The 15,473-nt window shown below is 40.1% G+C and overlaps 1 protein-coding gene across 1 annotated transcript in view; it reads left to right on the top strand.

Moving 5' to 3' along the window:
- Positions 1 to 2,288: 2,288 nt before the first annotated feature.
- LOC139568827 (uncharacterized) overlaps positions 2,289 to 15,473 on the top strand; it is a 34,815-nt gene continuing 21,630 nt past the window's right edge. The window contains exon 1 of the mRNA XM_071390925.1: positions 2,289 to 2,337. Within this exon, the coding sequence (XP_071247026.1) occupies positions 2,289 to 2,337 (49 nt within the window). The remainder of the gene's footprint in view (positions 2,338 to 15,473) is intronic.

Genomic DNA, 15,473 nt, shown 5'->3' with positions numbered 1-15,473 from the left:
GAAGAAGCTAGTGTTTTTGTCTTTGTGAACTTTTTTCACGCGACCAAAGACAAAGGGCCGTCTGAGAGTGACCACAGTTTTTGGTCCGTCCTGTCCTTTTCGTATCTTTCAAGGGCACAGCTGTGTGGAGATATGAAGATAAGAGTCAAGCTTGAGCAGCAGCAGCTAGATAGTAACAAAACTGTAGTTATCACTTGTTTTGTATGCTATGTTCGCGGCAGGTAGCCTAGTGGTTAGAGCCAGTAACTGAAAGGTTGTTGGATCGAATCCCCGAGCTGACAAGGTAAAAATCTGCCGTTCTGCCCCTGAACAAGGCATTTAACCCACTGTTCCTAGGCCGTCATTGAAAATAAGAAATTGTTCTTAACTGACTTGCCTGGTAACATAAAAAAATATATAATGCCCATAATTTTGGAATTAGATCTTTGACAATCAGGTGTCCACATGCTTTTGTGTGTGACACTCTAGTGAATGTGAACAAGCAACTCTGCAGTTCCTCCTGTGCCATAAAGGACCAGACCTACTTATAGAAGACTTACAGTGGTTTACATGTAGCTACTTGCATAGGGTTGGTCATAGATGGTGCTAAATAGGTTTGAATAGATGTAGTCTAGAGCGCTAATGCACTGGACCAGAGCTAGTTGTTGGACATTCATGCAAAATACATTGATGTGTTGTCATGGTTTTCATGCCTTCTTGTAACATCAAGCGTATTCAGGTCTATATTTAATGTCTATGCTTAAAAAGTGATTCTACTTAGGCTACTTATTGACAACCATGAAAACAAACCTTTATTTAACTTAGCAAGTCAGTTAAGAACAAATTCTTATTTACAATGACGGCCTACCCCGGCCAAACCGGACGACGCAGGGCCAATTGTGCTAATGGGAATGAGTGCCTATCAATCAATCAATCAATCAATTTTATTTTATATAGCCCTTCGTACATCAGCTAATATCTCGAAGTGCTGTACAGACACCCAGCCTAAAACCCCAAACAGCTAGTAATGCAGGTGTAGAAGCACGGTGGCTAGGAAAAACTCCCTAGAAAGGCCAAAACCTAGGAAGAAACCTAGAGAGGAACCAGGCTATGAGGGGTGGCCAGTCCTCTTCTGGCTGTGCCGGGTGGAGATTATAACAGAACTATGCCAAGATGTTCAAAAATGTTCATAAGTGACAAGCATGGTCAAATAATAATCATGAATAATTTTCAGTTGGCTTTTCATAGCCGATCATCAAGAGTTGAAAAACAACAGGTCTGGGACAGGTGGCGGTTCCATAACCGCAGGCAGAACAGCTGAAACTGGAATAGCAGCAAGGCCAGGCGGACTGGGGACAGCAAGGAGTCACCACGGGCGGCAGTCCCGACGCATGGTCCTAGGGCCCAGGTCCTCCGAGAGAAAGAAAGAGAGAAGGAGAAAATTAGAGAGAGCCAAGATTTTCAAAATTTCCATAAATGACAAGCATGGTCAAATAATAATCAGGAATAAATCTCAGTTGGCTTTTCATAGCCGATCATTAAGAGTTGAAAACAGCAGGTCTGGGACAGGTAGGGGTTCCATAACCGCAGGCAGAACAGTTGAAACTGGAATAGCAGCAAGGCCAGGCGGACTGGGGACAGCAAGGAGTCACCACGGCCGGTAGTCCCGACGTATGGTCCTAGGGCTCAGGTCCTCCGAGAGAAAGAAAGAGAGAAGGAGAAAATTAGAGAGAGCCAAGATTTTCAAAATGTTCATAAATGACAAGCATGGTCAAATAATAATCAGGAATAAATCTCAGTTGGCTTTTCATAGCCGATCATTAAGAGTTGAAAACAGCAGGTCTGGGACAGGTAGGGGTTCCGTAACCACAGGCAGAACAGTTGAAACTGGAATAGCAGCAAGGCCAGGCGGACTGGGGACAGCAAGGTGTCATCATGCCCGGTAGTCCTGACGTATGGTCCTAGGGCTCAGGTTCACAGAGAGAAAGAGAGAACGAGAGAATTAGAGAGAGCATACTTAAATTCACACAGGACACTGGATAAGACAGGAGAAGTACTCCAGGTAACCAACTGACCCTAGCCCCCCGACACAAACTACTGCAGCATAAATACTGGAGGCTGAGACAGGAGCGGTCAGGAGACACTGTGGCCCCATCCGAAGAAACCCCCGGACAGGGCCAAATAGGAAGGATATATAACGCTCACTGATAGTTCACCATTTTTAAGTGGGCATAAAACCAAAATCTAATCTGGTCTCTGTTGTAGCAAATGACCAGCAACACAGTGGAAGAGCCTCTGGATCTGATCCGATGTATGTGAAGATGAGGAACGACAGAGAACTCAAGGGGCAGATTGCATGTGAGTAGCCGTTAACTTGGTTGCCTAGCTGCAGAAGTTGAACCGTTGATGTTATGTTTATTGAGATCAGTGTACACAGAGCAGATTCAGTGTACACAGAGCAGATACAGTTGAAGTCAGAAGTTTACATACACTTAGGTTGGAATCATTAAAACTCGTTTTTCCAACCACTCCACAAATTTCTTGTTAACAAACTATAGTTTTGTCAAGTCGGTTAGGCCATCTACTTTGTGCATGACACAAGTAATTCTTTCAACAATTGTTTGCAGACAGATTATTTCACTTATAATTCACTGTATCACAATTCCAGTGGGTCAGAAGTTTACATACACTAAGTTGACTGTGCCTTTAAACAGCTTGGAAAATTCCAGAAAATGATGTCATGGCTTTAGAAGCTTCTGATAGGCTAATTGACATAATTTGAGTCAATTGTAGGTGTACCTGTGGATGTATTTCAAGGCCTACCTTCCAACTCAGTGCCTCTTTATTTGACATCGTGGAAAAATCAAAAGAAATCAGCCAATACCTCAGAAATTTTTTTGTAGACCTCCACAAGTCTGGTTCATCCTTGGGAGCAATTTCCAAACACCTGAAGGTACTACGTTCATCTGTTCAAACAATAGTACGCAAGTATAAACACCATGGGACCAGACAGCCGTCATACCGCTCAGGAAGGAGACGCATTCTGTCTCCTAGAGATGAACGTACTTTGGTGCGAAAAGTGCAAATCAATCCCAGAACAACAGCAAAGGACCTTGTGAAGATGCTGGAGGAAACAGGTACAAAAGTATCTATATCCACAGTAAAGCGAGTCCTATATCGACATAACCTGAAAGGCCGCTCAGCAAGGAAGAAGCCACTGCTCCAAAACCGCCATAAAAATGCCAGACTACGGTTTGCAACTGCACATGTGGACAAAGATCGTACTTTTGGAGAAATGTCCTCTGGTCTGATGAACCAAAAATAGAACTGTTTGGCCATAATGACCATCGTTATGTTTAGATGAAAAAGGGGGAGGCTTGCAAGCTGAAGAACACCATCCCAATCATGAAGCACGGGGGTGGCAGCATCATGTTGTTGGGGTGCTTTGCTGCAGGAGGGACTGGTGCACTTCACAAAATAGATGGCATCATGAGGATGGAAAATTATGTGGATATATTGAAACAACATCTCAAGACATCAGTCAGGAAGTTAAAGCTTGGTCGCAAATGGGTCTTCCAAATGGACAATGACCCCAAGCATACTTCCAAAGTTGCGGCAAAATGGCTTAAGGACAACAAAGTCAAGGTATTGGAGTGGCCATCACAAAGCCCTGACCTCAATCCTACAGAAAATTTGTTGGCAGAACTGAAAAAAAAAATGCCTTGTGTGTGTGTGAGCAAGGAGGCCTACAAACCTGACTCAGTTACAACAGCTCTGTTCAGAGAAATGGGCCAAAATTCACCCAATTTATTGTGGGAAGCTTGTGGAAGGCCACCCAAAACGTTTGACCCAAGTTAAGCAAGTTAAAGGCAATGCTACAGAATACTAATTGAGTGTATGTAAACTTCTGACCCACTGGGAATGTGATGAAAGAAATAAAAGCTGAAATAAATCATTCTCTCTACTATTATTCTGACATTTCACATTCTTAAAATAAAGTGGTGATCCTAACTGACCAAAGACAGGGAAATCTTGCTAGGATTAAATGTCAGGAATTGTGAAACTGAGTTTAAATGTATTTGGCTAAGGTGTATGTAAACTTCCGACTTCAACTGTATTTGGGTAAGGTGTAAGGTGCTTGCCAAACTAGAGGCCCAACTTGGCACTTGCCACTGTAGAATCAGTCTTGACCTTTGAAATAATCCAAAGCTATTTACAGTAGTTTCGTATCTGTGGCCCCTGCTAAATCGAACCCAGGAACTTGGAGTTGCACGCAGCAGGCCCTAATGATCCTCTTTGTGGCATGAACTGCTAAGTCTGTGGTTTGTCTTTGTTCCAGGCCTACTACGATCAGCACTTGAACATGATCTTGGGAGATGTTGAGGAGACGGTAACAACAGTAGAGATGTTAAAACAGAGCAAAACAGAGAACACCATCGTATTCATGAGTCACCTTTCCATAGAGATGTCATAGTCAAACCGGTTGGGCGCTACAGACGTTTTGATGAGAAGACAGATTTTGTTTGTTTGTTGTTGGGACGTCTCATGGTCTGAACAAACATCGCTGTAGCCTGGCCAACTTCCGTCGTCGACGTGGAAGGGCGACATCGGCGGGTTAAAAAGACATCTCTAGTTTAAAACAGACAGATTGGAGATTTTTTTAATTAATTATTATGTGCTGTGGAAATTCACTCTAGAGTAACATAACAATGTCTACAAAACATCAGGAGACTGTCAGGAGAAACACAGAAGGATCATCAGCATGGACACAACAGAAGTTCAGGCAGCATAATATACATGGTTTAAACACTTCTTCTACATATATGAAAAGGCACTTTCAGTCACACCCTGTGGCATCATCAAGCAAACTGTTCTAGCGTTGAGGAAGCAGCATGCTGGTTAAGTGGCGAATGAGGAGAGGTGATTAAGGGAGTGGGAACAGGTTTTGGAGGGAAGGGGCGTGACCTAGGGTAATTGGAAGCAATTGGAGTCCTGTAGGAGGTGCCATGACAAGGCTACAATCTAAATATTTGTAAAATGTTTACACATTCATTGGACCCTAGAAAAATGAATTGTTGTTGTAGTGTACAGGTGCTCCTCCAACCAAGATGTGTGGACCCCTGGAGAGGTGCTCAGACAGCCCTGGGAATGGAACACTGAAATGCTGAAAGAAGGGTTCATGTGTTTTTCTGTTTTCCAGTCAACAAAGAGGAACACCTCCATGTTGTTTGTCAGAGGTGATGGTGTCGTCCTGGTAGCTCCGCCCAACAGGGTGGGCTAGCAGCTCATGTTATGTTCATGGATCCTGAAGCAGAGGAAAGGACTTGTTTTCAATGGTGTTTTTTGTTGTCAAATTGCAGATGCAGAGACTTTTATTTAGTTAAATTTACCTCGTTTTGAGTGACCAATGGTTTTAAGAAGTATTATTTGGCCTGGTATTTTAGTTGGATCGCTCTGGGTCTCCAGCTGTTTTCATGCCATTCCATCTACCCCGTTCCGCCATTATGAGCCGCTCTCCTCTCGGCAGCCTCCTGTGAAATCAACTCAGGTGATGAATTCATTGAGGATTTAAATTGTTCCAACTAACACAAACCAGGATAATTTCACAAGCTCCTCTGTAACGATGTTCTTCCACCTGTATTGTACAATAACTCAGCCTGCATTTCTGTCTCAAAGTTGTTAGTCTTTTATCTTTTTGTAATGAACATGAACTATGCTAAGACAAGAACCATGTCCTCAGCTGTAAGTAACGATACCTCAGTCCTCAATTCTGTTATTGTTTAAGTTCACTCTTTGATGCTCATTTGAATAAAAAAAAACTAATGTGATTAAAAAACAAATGAAGTTAGTTGTACAATCATATTTTTTTATAGATAAAATAATTAGCATATCATTTTTAAACGTGTATACTTTCCTTCTCCCCGATGAAAGGTGGCTATCGAGGAGGGGAGGACACTCTTCTGTTCGCCTACTAACAAATTGACATCTCCTAGACCACTTATCAGGCTCTCCTTGGCAACTGAGAAGGCCAAGGAGAGAATCTGAACCCTTTGTGTCCTGTACTATTCCCACCAGTAGATGGCAGTGTTTAACACATACTCGAGACCTCTACTGTCTCACACCAGCCACTAAAACTTCTGGAATTTTCCATTGCTGGGGTGGAGGAGATGGCAAGACTGGGAAGGATACACAGACTGTGTTTTTGACTTTAATTTTCAAAGTTCAAAGGATTTATCATCGGTTAATCATGGCTTCTTTTTTCTACATTGCAAGATGTAAGACTACTAGCCGGCAGGCCTAAATCAATCAATCCATTTGACACTGTTCATTCAAATGATTTGAAGTGTGTCTGTTTGGATACAACAAACTGCAGTGATGGTGTATGTGTAGTTATGGGGTCAAGACCAAGGGCTGTATGTATCAAGCCTCTCAGAGTAGGAACACAGATCTAGGATCAGCCTCCACCCACCCACCCCTGTTCATGTATATTCATATATATTATATTAATGTATATTCATATATATTATATTCATATATATATTATATTCATGTATATCCATATTATTATATTCATATATATTATATTATATTCATGTATATTAATATATATTATATTCATATATAGAATATTATATTCATGTATATTCATATATATTATATGCATATATATATTATATTCATATTATATTCATATATATTATAGTCATGTATATTCATATATATTATATTAATATATATAATATTCATGTAAATTCGTATATATTATATTCATATATATATTATATTCATGTATATCCATATTATTATATTCATATATATTATATTATATTCATGTATATTAATATATCTTATATTCATATATATATATAATATTATATGCATGTATATTCATATATATTATATGCATATATATATATTATATTCATATATATTATATTCATGTATATTCATATATATTATATTAATATATATATTATATTCATGTATATTCATATATATTCATATATATATATTATATTTATGTATACTCATATATATTATATTCATATATATTATATTATATCCATGTATATTCATATATATTATATTCATATATAAATTATATTATATTCATGTATATTCATATATATTATATTCATGTATATTCATATATATTATATGCATATATATATTATATTCATATTGTATTCATATATATTATATTCATGTATATTCATATATATTATATTAATATATATAATATTCATGTAAATCGTATATATTATATTCATATATATATTATATTTATGTATACTCATATATATTATATTCATATATATATTATATTCATGTATATCCATATTATTATATTCATATATATTATATTATATTCATGTATACTCATATATATTATATTCATATATATTATATTATATCCATGTATATTCATATATATTATATTCATATATAAATTATATTATATTCATGTATATTCATATATATTATATTCATATATATATTATATTCATGTATATTCATATATATTATATTCATATATATTATATTCATGTACATTCATATATATTATATTATATTCATATATATATTATATTATATTCATTGTGATCTAAAAGGCTAAACTGACCCTACTCTGAGTCTCCTACCTCTCGAGACCCTGACCCAGTATCCAACTGTCTATATAAGGATTCCCAGAATTCCCTACAGCAGGCCCGGGCTACCACTGATTAGTAGCGTAGAGGAGCGATGTGTCAGTAAATAGATGCTGTAAGATATTAGTGTTTCCTCCCTGACAGGAAGTTTGTTCTTGAGAAGATAGAACATTTACTTATTCTCCAGCCAAGAGGACCAAGGCTGTGTCCCTATTAAAGGGCACTATATTTGACCAGAGCCCTGTGAATGGCATTTGGAATGCAGACCAAGTCTTCTTCTTCTTCCCACAGACTAATAATAACCCTCTGACAGCCGTTTATCACCAAGCTGAGATTGGGTCGGGGTCAGGGTTGATACAGTGGCGAGGCATGTGAACCTCGCTGGGTGAAACCCCAAGAAAGCATGTTTTTTTTTTTTCATCCCGCTGCCAGTTTGGAAAAAGCATTGTGTCTCAGGACCACCATCCACCGCATTCCACTGTCTTCTTGTGTAAAGACAACATTAGCTTTGATTGTGTCTCAGGACCACCGTCCACCGCATTCCACTGTCTTCTTGTGTAAAGACAACATTAGCTTTGATTGTGTCTCAGGACCACCGTCCACCGCATTCCACTGTCTTCTTGTGTAAAGACAACATTAGCTTTGATTGTGTCTCAGGACCACCGTCCACCGCATTCCACTGTCTTCTTGTGTAAAGACAACATTAGCTTTGATTGTGTCTCAGGACCACCGTCCACCGCATTCCACTGTCGTCTTGTGTAAAGACAACATTAGCTTTGATTGTGTCTCAGGACCACCGTCCACCGCATTCCACTGTCTTCTTGTGTAAAGACAACATTAGCTTTGATTGTGTCTCAGGACCACCGTCCACCGCATTCCACTGTCTTCTTGTGTAAAGACAACATTAGCTTTGATTGTGTCTCAGGACCACCGTCCACCGCATTCCACTGTCTTCTTGTGTAAAGACAACATTAGCTTTGATTGTGTCTCAGGACCACCGTCCACCGCATTCCACTGTCTTCTTGTGTAAAGACAACATTAGCTTTGATTGTGTCTCAGGACCACCGTCCACCGCATTCCACTGTCTTCTTGTGTAAAGACAACATTAGCTTTGATTGTGTCTCAGGACCACCGTCCACCGCATTCCACTGTCTTCTTGTGTAAAGACAACATTAGCTTTGATTGTGTCTCAGGACCACCGTCCACCGCATTCCACTGTCTTCTTGTGTAAAGACAACATTAGCTTTGATTGTGTCTCAGGACCACCGTCCACCGCATTCCACTGTCTTCTTGTGTAAAGACAACATTAGCTTTGATTGTGTCTCAGGACCACCGTCCACCGCATTCCACTGTCTTCTTGTGTAAAGACAACATTAGCTTTGATTGTGTCTCAGGACCACCGTCCACCGCATTCCACTGTCTTCTTGTTTAAAGACAACATTAGCTTTGATTGTGTCTCAGGACCACCGTCCACCGCATTCCACTGTCTTCTTGTGTAAAGACAACATTAGCTTTGATTGTGTCTCAGGACCAACGTCCACCGCATTCCACTGTCTTCTTGTTTAAAGACAACATTAGCTTTGATTGTGTCTCATTACCACCAGCCGCCACACTACACTCACTCCACTGTCTTCTTATGTAAAGACATTAGCTTTTGTTTGTGTCCCAAATGCCACCCCATTCTCTATATAGTGCACTATTGTTGACCATGGCTTATATAATGCACTACTGTTGACCAGAGCCCTATGTGACTATATAGAGAATATGGTGCCATTTGGAATGCAGACTTCGGCTGCATTAGTCTGCTATAATTACCTATAATGACCTCAGAATTCACTGGTACTATGTGAATGCTTTCATTATTATGCATAACCTCTCTTTGTGTCTCTATCTCTGTCTCTCCCTGTCTCTTTCTCTCTGTTTCTGTTTCTCTCTTTCCCTCTCTTTCTCTCTTTCCCTCTCTTTCTCTCTCTCTCGGTTTCTCTGTTTCCCTCTCTCTTTCTCTCTTTCCTTCTCTTTCTCTCTCTCTGTTTCTCTCTGTTTCTCTTTCTCTTTCCCTCTGTTTCTCTCTTTCCCTCTTGTTTCTCTCTCATTCCCTCTTTCTCTCTCTCTGTTTCTCTCTCTCTTTCCCTCTCTCTGTTTCTCTCTCTCTCTTTCCCTCTGTTTCTCTCTCTCTTCTCTCTCTCTTTCCCTCTCTTTCTCGCTCTCTTTCCCTCTCTGTTTCTCTCTCTTTCCCTCTCTGTTTCTCTCTCGCTCTTTCCCTCTCTCTGTTTCTCTCTCGCTCTTTCCCTCTCTTTCCCTCTCTCTCTTTCTCTCCTCTCTTTCTCCTTCTCTCTCTGTTTCTCTGTCTGTATTGTAGTTCTACTGAGATAATAGTGGTAGCTATCCTATCAGTACATCCTCCCCTATTATTTTCTATCCTATCAGTACATCCTCCCCTATTATTTTCTATCCTATCAGTACATCCTCCCCTATTATTTTCTATCCTATCAGTACATCCTCCCTTATTATTTTCAAACAGTAGAACAGTGGCGTGTGTTGCCTTTTCGCGATCCTCCCCCTTCTGTGGTTGTGTCACTTTATATTGCAAATATGTTGTTAAGCCTGGCAGATTATATAACCACGGAGAGCGAGATGGCAGCTGCCGGAGAAAGGGCCATGTGAGCAGTGATGCCAATTCAGCCGACCAAAACGTAAAATGTTCAACAACAACAGTAATGGCCTGTCGTCAAGGCAAAGGGTGGCTATTTGAAGAATCTGAAATATAAAATATATTTAGATTTGTTTAACACTTTTTTTTTGATTCCATATGTGTTATTTCATAGTTTTGATGTCTTCACTATTATTCTACAATGTAGAAAATAATTTAAAAAATGTAGAAAAACCCTGGAATGAGTAGGTGTTCAATATGTTTTGACCGGGAGTGTGGTTAAAATGTCTGATTTATAGCTGTGTTACATCCTTGTCCGCGTTCCAAATGGCACTCTGTTCTCTATGTTGCACTACTGTTGACCAGGTCCCATAGGGACAGACTCATAGCTATATCAAAGATCTGGTCAATAGTAGTGGCTGCTCAGTGAAATGACCTGTCCTGATTTGTCATAGACGCTTGCTAAAAAAACTTCAATTGAGGAAACCTTCCTTCATTAACCTGGCCTCTGTAAATTGGTATAGAATCGGCTTGGTCCCCTCTGTCGAGGACGCTTGGAGCTTATTTTTAAAAAATATTTTCAGTGGTATTGTTAACAAACACGTCCCCCATGAAGAACATTAGATTTAAAATGAGGTTCAGCCCCTGGTTCTACTGTGATCTTGCAGAGTTATTCCATCTCAAGAATTCCATTTGGTGAAAGGCTCGGCACACGCATACTCAGGCTGACTGTCTCTCGTTCAGGCAAATGAGAAATAAGTGCTTTTAACCTGTCTCTCCTCTCTGGGGAAGTTCCCATAGTTTGGAAGGCAGCCACGGTTCGTCCTTTTCTTAAAGGGGGAGATCAAGCTGATCCTAACTGTTATAGGCCTAATTCTATTTTGTTCTGTATATCAAAACTTGTCAATAATCAACTGACTGGCTTTCTTGATGTCTATAGTATTCTCTATGGTATGCAATTTTTTGATAAGGTAGACCATTCCATTCTTGTGGGCCGGCTAAGGAGTATTGGTGTCTCTGAGGAGCCTTTGGCCTGGTTTGATAACTACCTCCCTCAAAGAGTGCAGTGTATAAAGTCAATAAATCTGCTATCTCAGCCACTAACTGAAAACAAGGGGGTACCCCAAGGCTCGATCTTAGGCCCCACACTCTTCTCAATTTACATCAACAACATAGATCAGGCAGTAGGATGCTTTCTCATCCATTATATGCAGATGATACAGGCTTATACGGCTGGCCTTATACGGTTCTTGGTCAAGGAGGTGACCAAGAACCTGATGGTCACTCTGACAGAGCTCTAGAGTTCCTCTGTGGAGATGGGAGAACCTTCCAGAAGTACAACCATCTGTGCAGCACTCCACCAATCAGGTGGTAGAGTGGCCAGACAGAATCCACTTCTCAGTAAAAGACACATGACAGCCCACTTGGAGTTTTCCAAAAGGCACCTAAAGGACTCAGACCATGAGAAACAAGATTCTCTGGTCTGATGAAACCAAGGTTAAACTCTTTGGCCTGAATGCCAAGCTTCACGTCAGGAAGAAAGCTGGCACCATTTTTCAGCGTTAGGAACTGGGAGACTAGTCTGGATCGAAGGAAAGATGAACGGAGAAAAGTACAGAGAAATCCTTGATGAAAACCTGCTCCAGAGCACTCAGGACCTCAGACTGTGGCGAAGGTTTACCTTCCAACAGGACAACGACCCTAAGCACACAGCCAATACAACGAAGAAGTGGCTTCTTGACAAGTCTTAGTATGTCCTTGAGTGACCCAGCCAGAGCCTTGAACCCGATCGAACGTCTCTGGAGAGTACTCAGTAAAGGGTTTGAATACTTATGTAAATGCGATATTTCATTTTTTAAAAATTTTCAATACATTTGAAAAACTTTCTAAAAACCTGTTTTTGCTTTTTCATTATGCGGTATTGTGTGCTGACTTAATGAGGAATAAAAACAATTAAATTCATCCTAGAATAAGGCTGTAACGTAACAAAATGTGGACATAGTCAAGGGGTCTGAAAACTTTCCGAATGCAATGTATATAGGAAATAGCCTGCCCTGACTCGGACTTTGTTGTTTTTATATTTTCAGTCTCGTGTTTTGATTGGTTAATCCCTTCCTGTCACTGTCACGGTACAGTAGGTAAAATACGGTACAGTAGGTACAATATGGTAGGCAGGTACAATATAGAACATTACGGTACAATAGGTACAACACGGTACAATACGGTACAGTAGATACAGCAGCTACAATACGGTACAGTAGGTACAATATAGTACAATACGGTACATCACGGTACAATAGGTACAATATAGTACAATCCGGTACAGTAGGTAGAATAGGGACAATCCGGTACAATAGGGACAATCCGGTACAGTAGGTACAATAGGGACAATACTGTACAGTAGATACAGTATGGTACAATACCGTGGCTTGCGAAAGTATTCACCCCCTTGGCCATTTTCCTATTTTGTTGCCTTACAACCTGGAATTTAAATGTATTTTTGGGGGGTTTGTATCATTTGATTTACACAACATGCCTACCACTTTAAAGATACAAAATATATTTTATTATGAAACTAACAAGAAATAAGACAAAAAAACAGAAAAGCATGCTCAAGTTAACTATTCACCCCCCAAAGTCAATACTTTGTAGAGCCACCATTAGCAGCAATTACAGCTGGAAGTCTCTTAGGGTATGTCTCTATAAGCTTAGCATATCTAGCCACTGGGATTTTTGCCCTTCAAGGCAAAACTGCTCCAGCTCCGTCAAGTTGGATGGGCTCCGCTGATGTACAGCAATCTGTACAAAGTCATACCACAGATTCTCAATTGGATTGAGGTCTGAGCTTTAACTAGGCCATTCCAAGACATTTAAATGTTTCCCCTTAAACCACTCGAGTGTTGCTTTAGCAGTATGCTTACGGTCATTGTCCTGCTGGAAGGTGAACCTCTGTCCCAGTCTCAAATCTCTGGAAGACTGAAACAGGTTTCCCTCAAGAATATCCCTGTATTTAGCGCCATCCATCATTCCTTCAATACTGACCAGTTTCCCAGTCCCTGCCGATGAAAAACATCCCCACAGCATGATGCTGCCACCACCATGCTTCACTGTAGTGATGGTGTTCTCGGGGTGATGAGAGGTGTTGGAATTGCACCAGACATAGCCTTTTCCTTCATGGCCTAAAAGCTCAATTTTAGACTCATCTGACAAGAGTACCTCCTTCCATATGTTTGGGGAGTCTCCCACGTGCCTTTTGGCGAACACCAAACATGTTAGCTTATTTTTTTCTGGCCACTCTTCCGTAAATCCCAGCTCTGTGGAGTGAATGGCTTAAAGTGGTCCTATGGACAGATACTACAATCCCCGCTGTGGAGCTTTGCAGCTCCTTCAGGGTTATCTTTGGTCTCTTTGTAGCCTCTGATTAATGCCCTCATTGCCTGGTCTGTGAGTTTTGGTGGGCGGCCCTCTCTTGGCAGGTTTGTTGTGATGCCATATTCTTTCCATTTTTTAATAATGGATTTAATGGTGCTCCGTGGAATGTTCAAAGATTCTGATATTTTTTTATAACCCAACCCTGATCTGTACTTCTCCACATCTTTGTCCCTGACCTGTTTGGAGAGCTCCTTGGTCTTCATAGTGCTGCTTGCTTGGTGGTGCCCGTTGCTTAGTGGTGTTGCAGACTCTGGGGCCTTTCAGAACAGGTGTATATATACTGAGATCTTGTGACAGATCATGTGACACTTAGATTGCACACAGGTGGACTTTATTTAACTAATTATGTGACTTCTGAAGGTAATTGGTTGCAAATATCATATTTAGGGGCTTCATAGTAAAGGGGGTAAATGCATATGCACGCACCACTTTTCCGTTTAAATTTTTTATTTTTATTTTTTATTTTTCATTTCAGTTCACCAAATTGGACTACTTTGTATATGTCCATTACATGACATCCAAATAAAAATACATTTAAATTACAGTTTGTAATGCAACAAAATAGGAAAAACACCAAAGGGGGTGAAAACTTTTACAAGACACTGTAGGTACAATAGGGTAGAGTAGGTACAATATAGTACAATACTGTACTGTACAATATAAAAGGTACAATAGGTACAATATGGTTCAGTAGGTTCAGTAGGTACAATATAGTACAATACTGTACAGTACAATATAAAAGGTTCAGTAGATACAATATGGTTCAGTAGGTACAATATGGTTCAGTAGGTACAATATGGTTCAGTAGGTACAATATGGTTCAGTAGGTACAATATGGTTCAGTAGGTACAATATGGTTCAGTAGGTACAATATGGTTCAGTAGGTACAATATGGTTCAGTAAGTTCAGTAGGTACAATATGGTTCAGTAGGTACAATATGGTTCAGTAGGTACAATATGGTTCAGTAGGTACAGTAGGTACAATACGGTTCAGTAGGTACAATATGGTTCAGTAGGTACAGTATGGTTCAGTAGGTACAATATGGTTCAGTAGGTACAATATGGTTCAGTAGGTTCAGTAGGTACAATATGGTTCAGTAGGTACAATATGTTTGTTTGTCTCTTTCTCTCTCTCTCTGTCTGTGTGTATGTCTGTCTGTCTGTCTGTCTGTCTGTCTGTCTGTCTGTCTGTCTGTCTGTCTGTCTGTCTGTCTGTCTGTCTGTCTGTCTGTCTGTCTGTCTGTCTGTCTGTCTGTCTGTCTGTCTCTCTCTCTCTCTCTCTCTCTCTCTCTCTCTCTCTCGCTCTCTCTCTCTCTCTCTCTCTCTCTCTCTCTCTCTCTCTCTCTCTCTCTCTCTCTCTCTCTCTCTCTCTCTCTCTCTCTCTCTCTCTCTCTCTCTCTCTCTCTCAATTCAATTCAATTCAATTCAAGGGGCTTTATTGGCATGGGAAACATGTGTTAACATTGCCAAAGCAAGTGAGGTAGATAATATACAAAAGTCAAATAAACAATAAAAATGAACAGTAAACATTACACATACAGAAGTTTCAAAACAATAAAGACATTACAAATGTCATATTATATATATGCAGTGTTGTAACAATGTACAAATGGTTAAAGCACACAAGTTAAAATAAATAAACATAAATATGGGTTGTATTTACAATGGTGTTTGTTCTTCACTGGTTGCCCTTTTCTTGTGGCAACAGGTCACAAATCTTGCTGCTGTGATGGCACACTGTGGAATTTCACCCAGTAGATATG

The sequence above is a fragment of the Salvelinus alpinus genome, chromosome 2 (assembly GCF_045679555.1).
Source record: "Salvelinus alpinus chromosome 2, SLU_Salpinus.1, whole genome shotgun sequence".
In the NCBI taxonomy this organism is placed as follows: Eukaryota; Metazoa; Chordata; class Actinopteri; order Salmoniformes; family Salmonidae; genus Salvelinus; species Salvelinus alpinus.
Note: the sequence above shows the minus strand (reverse complement) of the source record. Positions and strands in the feature narration are given on the sequence as shown.